General features: G+C 42.0%; 1 protein-coding gene across 7 annotated transcripts in view; it reads right to left on the bottom strand.

The window, feature by feature from the left end:
- The window catches only part of NTRK2 (neurotrophic receptor tyrosine kinase 2), a 203253-nt gene extending 184717 nt beyond the window's left edge, over positions 1-18536 (bottom strand). For all 7 annotated transcript variants that reach the window (XM_065745542.1, XM_065745535.1, XM_065745536.1 and 4 more), the window contains exons 1-3: positions 18268-18536; positions 915-989; positions 611-682 (exon numbers count right to left, since the gene is read on the bottom strand). In XM_065745542.1, the coding sequence (XP_065601614.1) occupies positions 611-682; positions 915-989; positions 18268-18476 (356 nt within the window). In that variant the 5' untranslated portion in view covers positions 18477-18536. The remainder of the gene's footprint in view (positions 1-610; positions 683-914; positions 990-18267) is intronic.
- Between the last annotated feature and the right edge of the window lie 935 nt (positions 18537-19471).

Raw genomic sequence — 19471 nt, 5'->3', positions numbered from 1 at the left:
TAACCTCATTCTTATATTCTGCTTTGGCTACATTTGCTCAGATCATTAACTTCTGAGGTGAATCTTCTGCTCATCCTCACTTACAGGACCCTGCTTCACAGTCATGGCACAGTCTCTGGCCATGCAGAGTGGTCAAGCTACACTTGAAGATATGCCTAACTCATGGATGCACCTACTGTGCTGTAGCTGCTAAAACACAATTGGCCCATTGAATGAAACTAAATCCAGTCAAATCCTAGTCAGAGTGCAATGCATACAGGGTAGACAAGGTGCTTGCAGTGCCAGCTCAAGTTCAGCTGAGCAAGACACTGTGCTATACTACTTAACAAAAAAGACACAGCCGGAGACCACTGTTAGAGACAAGATAATGAGCTAGACAGTCTTTTCACCAGCCTACATTATGTTTCTATGATCTGCCAGTTCCTTATCATACGTGTCCTATACTCTGACAGCTCCTTATACATACCCTATTGAGGTCAATGAATGACAGATAGCCATTATAAGTCTGCCATGTCAAAACATTTTATATTAAGGAAATGGTAAAAAAGAGAAAGAATTTCACAAGAGGTAGGTGGTTTTGATTTAAAAGGTAGGTTCTCCTCTTACTCACATGTATTGTAGATTGATGTTTTTCAGAAATGCCTGACGGGACACAAACCTTAAGCCCGAATCCACCACAGTCCTGTGAAAACAGATAGAACTGTTAAAATAGTCCATTCACAATACAGTGATAAGAATAATGATTATAAATGGCTGCAATATGAGTGTGGAGGAAATCACTACATGGCTAAAGCGCAAGATCTACCACTGTCCTCTGTAACATATAAAGTCAGACCTACACTCTAATTAGAGATCTCTACATACTTCTGTGATAGAAATGAGAAAAAATAAAAGTATTTATTCCAAGTACTCACAGATTTTTGAGTCCAACGTAAAATCCAACTTCATTGTCATTGATACTTTCTAATTTTTGCTGGTTTGCGATGTAACTGTGGAAAAAGCAGCACAGAAAGCGTATGAAAGTGGCTCCTGTCATGGCTTTGTCTGTTCAGAGGCCAAGCACTGAAGCCTTTTAGGATTCAGTGGCTGCTGACCTATTACAACTGACACTGACACAGAAGTTACAGCTTCTTCAGTGCTCAAGTGCTCCTTAGATCTTCCCCATCATTTAAATTATACTTTGAGGGACAGGACTGGAGGAGAAACAGTTGACTTTTATGAAGGAAAAATGCAAAAATGCAGCAATCAGGGATCAAAGTCACCCTGCAGACAGTAAATAAATCTGCATCACAATGTCACTCTTTTCCAGGACACTGCTTCCCTACATCATGTATTCTGCAGCAACAAAAGGGTCAGCCATAATGGTGGCAGTGGAGTTAGCCCACTTAGACTGAGGGTGGGCTGCCTTAGTTTTACTTTCCTTATGTGGTTAGCCTAATCACTTGTTAAACCGATTTCCACTTCATCCCAAAGCAGTTTCAATGTTATTTACAAGGTGTAGCAATAAGGAAAGAGAGGAAAGGTAGGATGCATTGCACAACAGTACATAAGCAAGAGAATTTAAGACAAGAGAAACTGTCATAGTAGAGCAAAGCACTGGGAGCACACTCACATACAAAGAATATCTATCTGAACCCCAAATGCATGAGGGCATGCAGGATGGTCTTTTGTTATGATATGTTATTATCATGCCTGAGCTATGAATGTCCAGTGATATCCCACAGATTGTAAATTAAAATGTTATACATGGAGTTATATAATCTTCTTCAGCAAGAAAAGAGGTTTCACAGCACAAATAAGGCTGTCTAATAGAAAGGAGTAAGTAAAAACTGCAATTCAACTAACTTCATGGGCTGAAAAATGTCTGATATACAAAACCACCTTTCTAAAGAGTCCATGCATTTCAAAAGATAACACCAGTTACAAAGAAACCCAGACGCCAAAACGCACAAAAGTGCCAAACGCACTTGTACTTTCATAACCATTCAGAACTAATCAAAGCCACAGGTTTGCTTATAAGGTTAAAATGTTTCTTTGATAGAATAAAAATTGTTTTCATTTTAAGAATCTTTTCATATTTAATGAGAATTCTGATGAAGTGGAAAGGAAGGAGTATTGCTTTCCCAAAAGCAACTAATCTACTTCAGCTGGTATGTAAAAGAAATATGCCATGTGCCCACATCCCAACAAAAGCCTGAGAATCCCAAGAGTTAGGCTGGGCTCTCCTCCAAGCTGCAAGGCTGACTTGGGCTATACTCTTGCCAACTGCCAGGGAAAGCAAAAAAGTTTCGTCTAATGGCATTCACTATCTCTTGGGAAAAACAGAAAAGCAGTGAAATGACACTAGAAGTCACTGGTATGACACTAGACAAAACACATTATCACCACATCATATGACAGTGACTGCTCTGCAGATCTCCATAGGCTAAGATTGGCAATTACAGGACAGTGGCTTACTTTGCATTTTGTGCATACTTCTTTGGATTTTTAAAGGCAATCCGATCTTAACCTCTGAGGATTTGTGAATCTATTTTGGTGGTGATGGTGGTTGAGAAATGTGTGTATTTTGCCAAGAAAAAGGAAAAAAGTGTTTATTAAAGACCACCAGTTGACCTAACTGAGTACTGCAAGTGGGTAATCTTACTGCATCTGAACCTCCCTTACTCATTATTTAATCTTCTCTGTCACTTGGACCTTATCGTGCCAAAATGAACTTATCCGAGAGGTATCTAAGATATCTTCCTCACTCTGTCCTGAGTGTTCAATCAGAGAGAACTCTGATGAGACCAGACAGAGACAGGGAAAAAAGTAAGAGAAATGAAATTAAGGAAAATAGAGAAACATGGGGAGAAGGGACTAATAGAAATACAAGAAAATAATCTGATGGACCAATTGCACTAGCTGAAGATTAAGCCATTAGAAAAGCTCTGAAAAACACTGCCATAACACAACATATCTTAAACAAATTTATCACACATCTGCATTTGACATTGCAATTTTAATCATAAAAACATTTAAAAAGAACCTCCCACAAGGAGAAGCTACAGAATTCTGACATAACTTATAGAGTTGCATAGAAATATATTAGTGTACTACATTCTGTGGTAAACCTCAGCCCATGTAAAACAGCTCAGCTGTGCTAAAGTCAGAGGAGCTACCACAATTTACATCAAAGATCCAAACACGCAGTCTATTAAAAAAAAAAAAAAAAAGGTTGGTCTGTTAGGGAACAAACCAAAGGGATGGTATTTGGGAGGAAAAAGCAATACAAATTCACAATCTTTTCACTCCTATCTTTCTCTTACTGTCCCTTAAGGGAAAAAAAAATGCTGAAGGGGAAGAGGGGACATTATTTACTCTAGTTTTATCTTCTTTATGGTGGATATAGTGAATGATTTATGATTCCAGTTTCTCATTAACTTAAAGAATCCCAAAGAAACCCACATCCATTGACTCTATAACTGCACTTCAACTGGAGACTGAGAAGAAATTCAGACTAAGTGTAACTAACTCATAACAATAGCTACTATGCAGTATATTTGTTAAAACAACCTCCATCCAGAATATGCAAAACACATTTCATACTACTTGAAAGAGTGGACAGACATAAATTACGATAAGCAGGGACTCTTAAACTTCCTTTCTTAACAAGTCTGTTTTAAGTTAAGCTTTTTCAGCTTTTTCATAGCACTAAGAAAGAACCAAGTCCAATGACTAGCTATTCGCTTCCAGGGGAAGTTGTTCTTCTGCTTAATTTAGAGGGAAGTTTGAAATAAAACCTCTTCTCTAACTGAAGTCTATTTTTACCTTCTTCATGACTACTCTACCTTGATGTTACTTATCATCAAACATTAATACTCTAAAAGCTCTGTATTGCAGTGGGCGGCACTGAGAAATATAATTTGCTTGCATGCCCTTAAAAACATCCACCCTGTTCCTTAACTGAAGGTTTTTATTGTAGCAGAGAAGAAAAACATTCTGACTCACTGCTAGCTGAAGTCACATGAGGGGCTTGGAAGAAGCATCCCCTGCACAACATAGCAAAGTGCAACACCACCAAAACCTGTCTGGATAACACCCAATTGGATAGTGCAGAGCATCTTGCAAATACCAACTACTGCCTCTAAGCCAAATCCTCTACTTTCTACTTTATACAACACTATTCTCTTGATTATACTACAGCATTCTGTCTCTCCTTCAGTGAGTCATCAGTAAACAGTATTTGTTTTTAGACCTTTAATTTCATCTCCCCTTTGTAAACTACTGATTAATTCTAATTAAGGCATTCGGAACCATACACCTACTGACTGCAGCCTGCAATAGTATGTTCATTTCAGATACTTGAACAGCTATTGAACACTGCCACACACTGCCATAGTGTTACTGTAACATTCTGGAAAGGATATTTTGAAATCCCATAGTTAGCCCTTCCATATCCTTTTTAGGAGGGTAGGGGACTTCATTTCCGCTCCTTACACATATGAAAGACTGCATATTGCATTTATACAAAGTTAACAAAGTCACCACTGAACTATGATTGCATGAAGAGAAACACATTCTGCGCTTTAAATCTGTTCACCTTCTTTTGTGTTTCAGTGGCTCACAGAAGTATTTCACTCTAACTTGCAAATGACCTTCAGACTTTCCTTTTTTAAATTGAAAAAAAAAATTGGTCAGCGAAATTATATCCCCTTAAATTGCATGATTTACTCTGTGTTAATGTATGTCAATGTATACTACTCTATTTGGAGCTGCAAGGATGTGCTGGATAATTCACCACATACCACCCTCAACAACACAGATATAAGCATATAACACTGTAACTCAGCTCCAAAAATATTTCTGTTGCCAGGAAGCTCCCTTTACGGAAAATATATTTTCTTAACACACTGAAAAAATAGATCAACCATATGTTTAGCCCTGTTCATATAGATGGTAATAATAATAATAATAATAATTAATAATAATAACAACCATTCCCTAGTGAAACTGAATGTTTCTGAACTTGGGAAAACGTCATATTCTGAGTTATTTTTTCACTTAGTCTTAAGGGAGAAAGGCAGCACACTCTAGACAATGAACTGCCAATAGGAAATTACTATTTAATGACAGGTCACGTATGTCCCTAGTCTACACTACTGTGAGAGTTGTATGTAACATCCACAGTTAAACACTACAAAGTTCCCTAGTGCTGTATTTTCTTTCAGACTCAAGTGTCAAAGCAAGTTCATCAAAAGGCACAATAAAATTTACTGAAATTTTCAGCATACCTGGACTGACTTACAGTTATGCATCAAAATCATGCAAAATTTCTAAACTTGACACAATGCTTGATGAAACTCGGCAAATTCAAATGGTTTTCATTTGCAGCCCATCTGAAATCAAACTTAAAATAATGCTCCAGAGGTGTGAACTCACATAGTTTGAAAGTGAAGCACAGAGCTACACCATGCTGCATATCAGGAATGCCAGGTTTCAGGAAGATGTAAGGACTAATGATATAATCTCTACTCAATCCAGAAATCTCTATATACAGGACCAAACTCCCCCTCGGAGAGAAACTCCGACAATATGCAATGAGTGCAATGCAGATACCCACAAGCTGAAATATCTCTACAGATAAATAAGCTCAATTTTATACCATATTTTTTATTCTCTTTTGCTGTCCACATCTGCTGTCATCAGTGCCAGATTTCATCAGGACAATCTCAAGAAATTTGATGGCTGGAAAAGCAAGCCCTAACTCAGGGAAAAGGTGCAGTGTCCAGTTAGTCCACCACAGACCTATCCAGAATTCATTAATTTTACAAACAAGTGCTTGAGTCCTTGGCTGTCTAGTGTCTTCAGACAAATTCTGAGCAAATGCTGTGGTGTTTGGTGGTGTTTTTTTTCAACTCTGGATCGACTGTGTTTCACAGAGTCGAAAACCAATTGCAACTATCACAGGCTCTTTAAGTCAACCTTCAGGATTATTTTTCCTCCCATTTAGAGTATTTAACGATGAGTCAGAGAAAACTACAGGAGGTAGCCCTCCACATGCCAGCACAAGGACTAGACAATTAACTCCAGGATCTGTCTTTGCAGACACTGGCACATGCTTTTTTTTGGAAAAAATTCTTCACTATGCTCCCAGATAAGATGCTCTTCAGGGCTATCTGAAGCAAGATATTCCATATTCAAGGTCACTGAATATAATTTGCTTTAAGAATTCCCTGTTCTTGACGTATGGCTATGCCAACTGCCAGGAGACAGCCGGACTTAGACATTGTGCTTCGTGCCAAAGTACTGTGATTATCCAATCAGTAGTACCCATTTGTTACCATGAAGCTGCCATTGGGAATTGTTCCTCCAATGCTGACAATCCTAAACAATTAGTGCCAGCTCAACAGCTTAAAACAGGAGAAAGTAGGAATACAGTGGAGATCCCAGTTTGGTTCTGGCACTGCAGGAGCAGATCTGGAGTCTTGCTTATGACTAAAACTCCCTGGGAACTGGAAAGCAGACAGTTTGCCAGCCAGCCTTAGTTCACTCTTTACAGAATGCAAACATGAAGGCAAAAGTGAAAACAAATGAACATGTCTGCAATGCAGAATTTAAGGAAACAGTTACTATATTTAGAGGCAAAGAAAATGAAACGTAATGCACCCTTGGGCTTACTTATGTCTCTGGTTTGGCTTCAAGGTGTTTGTTCTGTTCACTTCAAATAGCACACTACCAAATGAAGCTAACTCTCAAGACACTTCATGCAGCTGCCCGTATTTAAGATTCATGCCCTTGATATGCTTTGTATCAGAACTGCATTACCCAAAATGAATGCAAAGCTTTCTTAACTATTTTCTCCATTAGGATCACCATTCAGAGTGCCTCTCCTCCCTGCTGAGCACCATGAAGTTCATACAGCTGAGATTTCACCAAGATATCAATTTTTGACATTTCTCCAGAGGTCAGTTGACAGCTATGGTCAGCTTTTCTTTAGCAAAGACATTTTGGAAATGCTGATACTCAGAAAGAAGTATCAGCTGGACAGACAACGGACTATTAAATCAAAAAGGTATATCTTAATCACTGACTTTATACTTATCTAGACAATACATTTCACCTACTGCGCATGAAATCGTTTCTGCAGACTGTCAAGAAGAGACTTAAACTACTGTACCAGGTCCTTTATAACGCATACACTAAAAATAACACATTATATAAACACAGAAGAAGAGTAGTGAATGTGGCTCTTTATTAGTTCTTCACAAAGAACACACAGAAAAGTTTTTGGTTTTTTTTAAGTTTTTGCAATTTGGCTTGCTAGTATGTAATATCATCTTGAAGGAACATATAAATACAAACACATATGTGACATTTTTTTCTCCTGCAAAATCACCTATTGTACTGGCTTTTTAGAAGAATAGTAACACAATTGCTTTCTTTTTCAGTACTTGTATACACTATCTGCAGCTTAACAGCTGGCCTGGATGCAAATAAGAACGGAAAAAATATCAGTTCTGTAACAGGATTGCTCCTAACCATCCTTCAGATGTATCTTTTCAGTTCTCCCAGCGACTCAAAACATTAAAACATCTCAACTGATGTCAAAACCTTTGAATTCTTTTCTTTCCAGGCACAAAGCTCAGGCAGCGACTTTGTGGAAGTCTGAAGCGAGTTGCACATCCTTCAGTTATATTAACACATGTTGACATAAATCAGTCTGCTTCACAACAGTACAAGTGCTTCTCCTATTTTCAAGTTTTAACATGTTCAGCATTCTGTGAGTTGTTTTACAGAGAGTGCTCTGAAAGTAATGCCTCCTACTCATTTCCATAGAAACTACAACAGCTACAAAGAGCACAACAGCGCTGTTTGGTACAGCAAATTCACACCTACAAAACACTACTTTTCAACACAGTCACCAACCATTAGATATGTACTGGTCTTCATGCTGTGCTTGTAAAAATCTGCACAAGTGGAGGTGACCCACTGTCACAGTCGCCACTGCTGAAGCACAACTTCCAGTGCCTAACTGTGCTCACAACCATCAGTGTTCAACAAGCATCAGTGAATGCCTCAATAGGTGCAATTTTTTCTGCATGCATGAATTTAGTGACACACTTTTGCTTCGTACACACATTTCCATGTCAGAATCCATTCTGTAAGGCCACCCCTCGGCTGCCATCTGTCACAAGATGAGAAAAGGTAAGGGAATATTGGTGGGAAGGTTCAACCTATTCTTCTATAACACCAGCATCCGCCGCTAATGTTGTGGGCCAACACAATAAAATAAGAGGCACTTCTTTTGGAGCAGCCATTGTAATTCAACATGACACATCCACTCTGAAATTCCCTCTGAGGTCAGTCTTCCTCCTACATTTATTTCCACTCACTGAAATCCATACTTGGCTTTATTTGGTTTTAAATTACTCTGTTCGTGATATTCTGATCAAGATGTATGTCCATACCTGATATACTTTCCACTTCACCACTCACTGTGTGCAATACAGCTTCCTGCCAAATACAGATCAAACGGCAGTACTTCCAAATGATGAAGCGAAACTATAAAACGTGAGGGGACCTATTCAAGAAAATCCACTATATCCTCTTAATACATTAAATTTGCTGAACAATTTGACTTCTTACATCTCAGATAATACTCCTTTATCCATAAATTATCAGAAGTTTTCCTTCCCCGATTTGTACTCATCTTGAAAGTCTACATACGGTCATAATCTATCATTCTTCATAGGTTCATAGATTCATAAGGTTGGAAAGGACCTACAAGATCATCTAGTCCAACCATCCTCCTATCACTATCCCTACCCAACTACTATTTTTCTCTGCAATTACTAAACAGAGAACCCAACTGGTAGATGTTTTTCCAGTCTTCAACTGATACCATCTGCTGCTGTGGTTCACAATTCATTTCCTAGACTCATTTCCAGGACCCGTGAAACATCCTGGGTAGACCTTAATGCAGATCTGCCTTCTCCAAGCTTTATTTTGTCTTTTAATGGAAAATATACACAAACACAAGTTCATATAATGCTCCAAAGCACAGTGACCTTCTGAATTTCCATAATACTTCATGTTTGCTTCTCTAGGTTCAGAGCATGTTACCTAGAGTATGTCGGTACCAATCTTATTATTTATATTTAACCAAAGCATTTTTTCAGAAAAGGTTTAAACTGCATTATAATCATTTGCTAAAGCCTTCCAGGGGTACTCTTGGCTCATCCACATCTATGGTTCCCTGCTCCTCTTATCATATTTATTTCTATTACATTCTCTGTCCTCTATAGTCTGTTACTCTCCATTTTAATTGGCCAATATTTTTAATTTATAACTGCTTCCTAAAAATAGCACTTTCTCTTCGCATACTTGAAGAAACCTGTTCCTCACTTAATGCAAGTAGTTTCTTACTTGCACTGCTTATATTAACATAATGATATGTTTCTCAACATGTGTCGAGATCCACAGTATTTCTAATACTTGTACTGACTGCTATGTTGCTGCCACTTTTTCCATAACTATCTGTTTCTGTACTTGTCCAATTTGACTTCTGGGAAATCCTCCCACGCTGTGATACACAAAAACGAGTGTTCTATGCCTTTCTTTCAGGTTTCAATTCTTATTTCCATTTATTCCATTGTTTGACCTATACATATTCCCTTTTCTAAAGCGAGATCAATCTTACTTAACAATGTATTCACAGGCATCTCTATTGTTACACTAGCAAAATCTACTCTTTTGTAAGTGTCTATTTTCCATGTTGACATTATTTCTAGTCTTATAACCCGTTTTTTTGCTGTTTTCCCTTCAAACTGTACTCTTGCTCCACATATACCTCTTTCATAAGGTAATGTGAAAGGCTGAACTTCTACAGTTATCCTCAAACATTTTCAACACTCCTGTAAACTCACCCACTCCTTTTCCACTACTACTTTCATAGCACTCTTCTTTTATCTGTACAGCTTTTACCCCTGCCACTGTTTAGGATTATATTGACATTTTTCTCATCTGTCAGCTGTCAGCTCTGACTACCACACTACACTGCTGCACACACCTTTCAGCACTCCTGCACTTTACACACCCCTGCAGCACATCTCTTTCACAGGATGGATGAAGTATTCACCTGTAATAACATAAACAGCTGTCAAGCAGGCATTTTGCTGATATCTCCAGCTTTTTTAGGACTCTCATCTCCTAAACCTTTCACCCCTGTGAAAAGAAAAACTGCTTCATGCTAAAGTGTTCACTGTAAGTCATAAGAAGAGACTGAAATACTCTACAGCAGACTAATTGTGTCCATATAACCAGACCAAGCCAACATAAGGAATGAGTGCCTTGTCTCCCTGCAGACAGGAATGCCTCTGAGGGCTGGGAGAAGTGATCAAGACAGGGAAGACCAATACAATCTTTCTTCCACCTGCTCCCACTTCCAGGACAAGTGGTATCTATTTCTGCAGCTATGCCACCTAGGTCCAGGTCCCCCAAACAACACAGGCTCCAGGCAACAAGGCAGCCACTGCACACAAACACAGTGCAGTAAATGCAGTGATTTCTAAAATTAGAGGAAAAACAAAAACAAAAACAAAACAACAACAAAAAGCTGCAGAAGTACCATCCAGCAATGATATATTTTTTTCAGTTAGGTGCCTTAAAGTCACGTGTAAATTTATGCCAATTTAAAATGTTTGTATGTTTTGTGTAACAACAAAAAATGTTTAACATTTTGTGAACATGTGTTAAGTATGTATGCAATACACTTTATTCAAAAGATATTTACATTCCTTCCACTTTAAACTGTGCAAGTACAATACTTCAGTATAAGCCTAAATTGACTCTTTGGTACCACTGAAGTCAACAGAACTGCTCCCAGCAGAAGAGTAGTGTGTTCACCAGGTGAGGACTACTGTATGCATAACATATTAAAAAAAAAAAGTTTTTTTTAGAAATTAGGAAGATGCGAGTCTGGAGAAGGAAAGAGGAGATGAATAAGCAATTGCCTATTCACCTGCCTATCCAAAATAAAATGGAATTTCACCCTCCTGAACTACACCCATAATCACCAAATAGGTTCCCTTGATTTAAAAATAAGATTGAAATCCTGTCTGTGTGAGGTAGAAGGCCACAGGCTGGGAAGAAATGCTGGATATAGCTATCCACCATGGTCCACAGCACTGGGTTCAATTCTTACCTCTTCCTAAGGGAAGTCTCTCAAAGGAAACCATACCATAAAGCAACCTGAGAGAGGCAGTCCCAGCCCTACCAGTTTGTGCTGCTCCCCTTTCTGCCATAACTGAATGCTCTGTGGAGCAGGAACAGGACAAAAGGTGTCCCACTGCACAAACAACCACTGTGGTCGTTCAGCTAAACAGACTGTCCTGCTCTCAGGCACAAAAGCATATTTAAATGCTTCACATCAAGTGAGGCAACTCAGACAGGAAGAATAGAGGCAAATCCACATCTGTATGCCATACAGAACAGTAGTTGCAGTGCTGACATGCAAGATCCAGGTTCAGACCCGCATTGTGCTTCAAGCTGTGCAGGCCCAGCATGCTCCATGGGAGAAGTTCGCTTGGGCCACGCAGATATCTCACTCCACAGCTTGACACTGCTTGGTAGAGGAGTAGTTGTGCTTTTCTGCTCACCTCGCTGAACCAAGCCCCCCATGTTCTCTGCGGAGAGGGGAGGTGGGGGACGTCTCCATGAAGTAATTCACATCAGGAATCTGATTTGGCCTCCTGAATCACTCCCTGGAAGAAGCGGGCTCTCCACCGCTGGCAGGAGAATAGCCAGCTGCGTTAAGGACCTTCAATGCAGTCTGCAAGGAGTTGCCAGATTTTAAACACTGAGGCCTGGGAAGTTCCCAGACATGCTGAGCAAGTCCAGCGCGTGACACTCGCAGCACATGCTGTGAAGTCTCTCAGCGCGTGCACGTCAGTCTGACATGCCCAGTATGTGCACTTGATTTATCCACATACGCTTGCTGTGCTGTCTGGCATTTAGAAAATCAGACAGTTGTAGCAAAAGAATGGAAAAAGTCACGTCCTATACACGCTTCATATGGGATACAGCATCTGATTGTGTAATACACACTGCATAAGATATCTGCTGAATATGGCCCTAATTACTTTTATATGTAGGTTCAGAAATAAAACAAAAATAAAAATAAGTCAACTTTGAACTGGGAGATTTCTTCAGGCTCAGATGTCAAACCATAAGGAAAAATGGTGAACTTGTCTGGGTCCAGGCAGAGCTCCCACAGAAGCCAAGGAGTACTGTGTCCTTTCACTGATTTTCTGTTTCAGCAATGGACTCACTTTGATTAATGAATTATCCCTTTATTTAAACACCAGGCGGATGTATGTAGTAGGCCATGTATTCTCTGTGGATCCAGTACAAGCTTCTGTAGTGACTGCAGGTACCACTATTTTGCACATGGAAGTACTGTGAGGTTTGTTTCAGTACAGAATCAGTGAAAATTTGAAAATTACCCTTCTAAAATACTCGGTCTTGATGTCCTGTTGATTCAACATACGTAGCCTTCAGAGAGCAGAAAAGTGCTGGGAAGCCAAGAAAAGCCCCAAGCATCCATCAAGTCAGGGAATAATAGATCCCTTCTGACCTAAAGGTAAAGTGGGCAGGAAAATACCTGAAACAAAGTCACTGCCATCCTTCCATTATATCCTCTACTTTGCCTTGGTGGAGTATCAGCTCTGTCAAGTTTTGCCATCAACTTCAACAAGGCCACATCTGAGCCCCAGCTTTCCCTTAAGTAAAAGGCATCAAGTCAGAGGACCTTGCTGGATTAGGATCAGTTCAGGATGGTTCAAGTCATATCAGTTAGAGATTAGGGATTAAAATGCCTCCAAAATGCCCTGTGCCTTGGGCTTCCTTGCTCTATTTTCTGTTAGCTCTGCAAAAAGTTGTATTTCTTGAAGCCTTGTCTGGGAACCAAAAAGTACTGACCTGAAATTTGATCTTCAAGAATATATCCTAACAGTGACTAGCTTAGCCAGAAACATGAACAGATTAATTGGTATGAAATATATTTAACAGTTCCAGCTATAACTTCTGCAGATAATCAACATTCAATGCAGGTCATGTTCTTCCAGGAAAATTTTTAAAAATTGCATATTTACAACAGAATCTCCATGCCATGGCTTCTTTCCCATAAGTGCATTGTGGTTCTTCAATGTTATGTTAATAGAAGCTCTGTAAGAATCAGTACCTCCAAATACATATTTCAGGGGAGTTTAAGCTTGTTTTGCTTTATGTGGTTTCTGAAAATATAGGCTTGCTATCAAAAGTTGAATTAAAGTGCATGCCCAATATATCTGATTTCAATAGCAACTCTATGCCTGTATATGTTTGTATAAAAAGATCTCAGCAAACACAAACAGCATGCAGTAACAGAGCAGTGCAGGCATATGGCTTTCAAACCTTGATAGATTTATTTCTCCATTTGAAATGTACATAAATGATGAATTAATACAATCAGTGCTCTGCTTTCTAAAAGACAGCTTTCAAAGAGAGGCTTTTGAGATATAACAAGCTAAATATACTTATAACATCAATACGTATTGACAGGGTTTTTAGGGTTTTTAGGGTTTTTAGAGTTCCCTGCCCGATTTTTCATCATTTATAACTCTTCATTATCTGCTACGCAAATCCAGTTTGGGCAAAATTCTGCTAGCCACCGTCATTGATGTGTTGTTGTTAGACACTGCTGCAGTGAGAGATGATAAACAGGGAAGAAAGAGGACTGCAATCCAAAAAGAACAGTTTTTTCCCTTCTTACTTGAAAAGAAAATCCAAAATATAGAAATAAGACTCTTGTTTAGTTACATAAAAGTTTTTATTATGATTTTACATCTAGAATCTTGCTATGCTGCATTCTCCCTTTCACTTTCAGCATTAAAAAAAACAAACAAACCTGAAAAATCCAGAAAAAGACATCCTCACCATATCTCAGGCTGAACTGCCCAGCCCTGTTTTCCTCTTAAAAAGGAAGAAAATGCAAGCTTCTTGAAAGCAGCACCTTCAAGAGTAAAGTCTTGAATTCAAACAAACGGTCTTCATTTTCATGTAAAAATTCCAAACCTCTCCTAAAACTCTAGTAACCAAAGACACTGGACAAGAGGCAGTGTTTTGCCAGCCCACTCATACACAAGGCTGAGCACCTCCTGAAGGATGCTGCACCCACCTGGCTCGCATTTGCCTGCTGGAGAGAGCCTCTGCCAGCCCACAGCAGCCCCATCGCTCCTGACCAACTTGGAAGGACAGGGATAAAAAATGGCATAGAGAAGGTGACCCACAAGCAAAAATACCCGGAATATACAAAACCCTTTGGTTTGTCATTTTTAAAATGTTTTTAGATTCTGGAATTTTAAAAACGGATTTTCATAATTCATACTTTAAACTTACTCTAACCCAGCATCCAAACATATAAAGAAAGATAGGGGGGGAAAAAAAAAAGCAACAAAGTCTTAAAATGATCTATTATATCACCACTGTCCAAAACCCCTTTAATAATTTGTAGTCTGAAGCCTCATATTTTACTATGTAACTCCAAGCCACCAGAAATAGCTTTTCAATCCAGCCAAGCCATGCAACACTGCAGAGCCAACATTTCTTTTGAGGAAGAATACACGAGGGGCTGAGAACCCTTGTAGGTAACTTTACATTATATTTAATCTACAACGGTCTAGAAATCTAAAATGAAAAAATACCCAAAATATCAACAGCACTGAGCTTCATATGAATTTCAATATGCCTTTTTTTTAGAACAAGCTCACGTTGACTTGTTAAATAATTTACTCTATAAATTACTTATCCTGTCTTATTTATTAACAATTCTAGAGTGCTTTATATAACTGCATTAGTAATTTACTTTGTGGTTTTGAAATGTACGCAAAACACAATCACCTCTCCCTCTTTTACTAGGCAAGTGCTAAGAAGTCACCTACTATTTTGCTGGCAAGCAGTTATTCCTGACACACACCAATTAATTTCAAATTCCATTTACCTGAATAATCATAAGTCAACATATTAATGACTTGATACCAGAGCAGCAAAACTAGGCCAGGAATACACTAACAGTGCAAGAAGTCTCTTTGAAATCATGATCTATGAACTGTCACACATGCTGACATATACTAACAATACACATTTCTTAATGAGAAAGTATTAGACTGGTCCTTCCTCAAAAAGTCTTGAACACTTTTGATGTTAGTAATTTACCCTATTAATATTCCTGCTCAAGTGATCTCAGTAAGGACTACTTATCCGCTGTAGTGCCTGTATTTAACAATGTGCATACACTCGTTTTGCTCTCACCACTCTTGTTCTTCAGCTCTTAGTGTGAGCCTCAATGACTGATATCACAATCTTAATGCAGGGCCTCACTTCAGAGCTCCATTAATCTCCAGTTGTAACAGTAATACCAAACAATTATAGCGACTCAGCTCTGTTTTGATGAGCAGTTTTAGCACTGTCACATGTTTTCCAAATCAAGACCACCCCATGTCAGCATCGTAACCAAGAGAGGCAGAAAATTTTCAAAATCTATATCTTATTCCTCAAAATAAGAGAACTTGCAAAACAACAAGGAAGGGAAAGAGTGGGGAAGATGACTAAGAAAAGCACCAGGCAGAAACACTCCTATGCCCTCCCACACTGAGTTGCAGCAGTTGAGCTTCACAGGGTGGATGCAGAACTGCTCTGGAGGTCTTTCTGCTGATTTCTGTAAGTTTGGATGCAGACCCACGCATGAATACAGTTAACTGTTGGACTGCGAGGAGGGGATTCATTGGACTTTAACTTGCCATTTTCCTGTGGGCTGCTGCAGAGTCAAAGCTTTGTGCATGGCGCAGTATGGACACACGGGACCATGGGTCTGCTGTTCCCACCAGCACCACCCCAGCTCTCTCCCAGCTCTCAGGGCCAAGGGACACCCTGCTGCCTCTCTCATCCTTCCAGCTCAGCCGCCAGCCCTCTGTACCACCGTGGGGCCACAAGTTACCTGAACCGTATGTTTCTCGCCAAACCCCAGAGTACATATCTGGGTGGGGGACTTTAGGCAGCCCCTGAGTCAGCGGATGCCTTGCCTAAGATTGCCAGATCCACTCCAGTCAAGAGGAGGGCATAAGGGATAAACAGATGATTTGCCTCAACAGAGGATTGGTCTCAACAGGCATGAGGGAAATACATGGGTATAAATTACTAGAAATTAAGTGTCTTAGCTCTTCCACTGGAGACCAACAGAATTGTGCTCTTGTATCAACAGAGCACAAAAAACTAAGATTTGCTCCTCATGCTTCCTAAGTAAAATGTAATGCACCAGTCTCTTAGCTAGAATAAAGCAAGACGTGCCTTTGTTAAAAAGATGCTGTCACCATCTTCACCTACCGTACAAGAACCACCACTTCTTTATGCACTTCCTGTTAACTAAATTCTCACAATAAAATGATATTATAGCCACTGCAGTCCAACTTCTGTGCCTACAAAGTCATTAAGGGGCCTTCACGTTCTGTGTTAAAACTACTCTACAGAAGACCGTCTTAAATACCTGCCACAGCATCTCCTGAGAACTCCATGATTCAAAATTATTTTTAGATCACCAAACACAACAACATGCAATGTCACAGAGTGATACAGTAAAAACTGAGCAGAACTGTAAAGACAGTGATGCTGAAAAAAACACAGGGCAGAATGAAAGCAAGAAGCATCAGTGCAAAATGACTAGACATGTTTCAAGCTGGTCATGGACGAAATACGTATTTATGTTCACATTTCTTCCTCTGGCCTTTTAAATACAGTTTAAATTCTAGTGGGAAATTGCTACATTACCTCCAAATTGGAATTACAAGATAATAAGCCTAGGAAAGCCTAAGAAAATGAGAAAAAAATGCATAGCTCAAAGCAATTCTATTTTATTTTTTTTAACGAAGCAATCCACAGAATATTAAGCAAACATATGAAACAATAACTGCTGTAAGAACTTGGAAATATTGCTTGACTCTCAGATGTCCTAAAAATCTACTAAAGGTAGGCCACAGAGGAACAGCAGGGATGAAAACCCCCAGTTTTTTCCCCTAAACTCACACTAGGAAATGCAGCAAATAGACCACCACTAACTGCAGAAAGGTAGCCCAAAGGCTACACAACACTTCGTGTCATTTTTTTGTTGTTCTTAAAGAAAACTGAGAAAGAAGAGGAGAAAGTAGAAATGAAACCGGGAGAAATCTGTACGGATTTGGGGAAAATATTCCAGAAGCTTTTACAATAAAATTGTCACATGAAAAAAGTACGGAAACGACAGGGGCCAGGAAAGAAAGAGATGGAAAAAAAAAATCAAATTTAGAAAGCTTTTCCCCTATGTCTATCATCTGCATCCCCCTGTCCAACATCTCTGCTCACACCTTTTCTCAGCTAAGGCATGCAGATGCCCCAGAGTGCCAGGCAGTCAGAGGATGCAGGATTGAACAGGAATTGCTGTACAACTCCCTCACCAATTATCAACTGCCGGCAAACAGGGATGGAAACCACAAGTAGGTGTGAGAGGAAAAAAAAACTTTTTGCACCTTCCTCGCTATTAATGAGGGTTTCCTAATCCTCCAGCACTCGCTAAGAGAGCACCGGGATCGTTTCCCTGCAGGTCAGGGCCAGCTTACCGAGAAGGGCAAATCGGGCTCGTACCCCTATGGCCACGGGAGGGAAGACAGTTTGCGGCTGCCCTTTCTTAGAATGTGCCGCATCCCTTCCCTTTCTTATTTTTAATTTCCCCCAATAGGAAAAGAGTATAAAGTAGAGAGAGAGCAGTGAAGAGAGTGAAATCCCACTAAAGCACACAGGATTAAACTGAGGGCGCGAAAGTAAAATAAATCAGTAACTTCGGACGTCGCCCACGTCCGCCGCAGAGGTGCGCTGGGGGTTGCGCGCACCCCGAGGGCGGTCGGGGCCGGAGGCAGCACCGTGGGCTCTCCCCGCTCCGCGCTGCTCCGCGGCCGGCAGCGGCTCCGCACCCACCTCCCGCCCCGCTCGCGGGGAGCCGCATCGCGGCAATGGGGATTTATGGTCCCACTGGGCTAGCAAGGGTATCTCTGGGAAGTCGAGCTCAGTTAAATCTCAGCGGGCTTTCGGGCTTCCAGCTGCCGCGGCTGCCCGCGGAACAAGTGCACCTCCGCGCGGGGAAGTTGCCTTCAGCCCGCCGCTCCCCATTCCCAACCCTAACCCCCCCGCCCTCCGCGCACGGACTGGGGCCGAGCCCGTACTCACATCTCGGTGACATTGTCATCCTCGGCGCTCCGCTGCGGCACGGGGAAGGAGGCGATGCCCGGCACCGGCTCCGCGCACCAGATCCGCCAGGAGCTGCAGCGACAGGACGCGGGGCAGCCTAGCGCGCCCCGCCAGCAGCCCAACACCAGGCAGCACAAGACCCACAGCCTCGCAAGGCCGGGCCCCGGCCTCCGCCGCCCGGACACCATGCCGCCCGCTCACTCCAGCGCTGCCCGACGGCCCTCCTCCCGCTGCCGCTGCCGCCGCTGTCCGGGCACGCGCCCGGAGGGTGCGCAGCCTTCCGCTCCGCGGGCCGGCACCCCGCGGCCAGGGCTCACATGGGCGCGCCGCAGCCGCAAGCCGCAGCCGCCCCGCCGCGGTGCCCGCCCGGGGCTGCGGAGCGACGGGACTCGGGCGAGCGGGTCTCGGCGCGGCACCTGACCCGGCGCCGCCTGTCCCCGCGGCGGCTCCCGATGATGCTGCAAAACGCTCCGAGCGGAGCGGCCGGGGCAGGTGTCGGAGGCTGCGCTCCTACCTGCGGGGGCTCGGATGCCGCTGCCCGCGAGAGAGAGGCGGGCGGCGGGAGGGGAGAGAGGGCGCAACCCGCGGCGGCGGCGGAGCTCGGGGCGCCGTGCTCGCCGCTTCACGCACCGTCTCCTCCTCCCTCCAGCTGATAATAAAGCAGCCCCAGCTCCTGCTCCAGCCCAAGCCGGGGAGCTGCCGGCAAAGTGACGTGGAGCTGACGCAGAGAGGGGCAGAAACTCCACAAAATGAGCCTGAAATCCAAAAAAAAAAAAAGGACAAAAGCAACTAGGGAGGGAGGAGGGGGGAAGAGAGGAGAGGAGGGAGTGTGCCTTAGACAGATACCAATAGGCAGTCTGCACCGGAGCCTTCGCTCACACGCGTGCACACATACACTCGCGCACACGCACACATACTCATGCACATACACGCACTCCCGAGGGATGGGGGACCGCCCCGCCGCAGGTGCGGACTGTGTGCTCCCGGGGCGGCGGGTGGAAACACCTTGCCGAGGGGCAGCGGGCAGCTGCCGGGGCGAGGGAGACGGCACCCCTATCCTCCGTGCGCGAAATGAGGATGATTTAGGGGCCCCGGGAGGCGACAGATGAGCTGTCCCGAAATGCCCTTCTCATTCCCCAGAACGCCCTGTCCATCCCTCGGCAGCTCAGGGGTCTGGTTCTCG

This window comes from Cyrtonyx montezumae, unplaced genomic scaffold (genome assembly GCF_038088225.1).
Source record: "Cyrtonyx montezumae isolate F1298 unplaced genomic scaffold, pur_monq_1.0 scaffold_36, whole genome shotgun sequence".
NCBI lineage: Eukaryota > Metazoa > Chordata > Aves > Galliformes > Odontophoridae > Cyrtonyx > Cyrtonyx montezumae.
The sequence above is the reverse complement of the archived record's forward strand: the minus strand, read 5'-3'. Positions and strand labels throughout refer to the sequence as shown.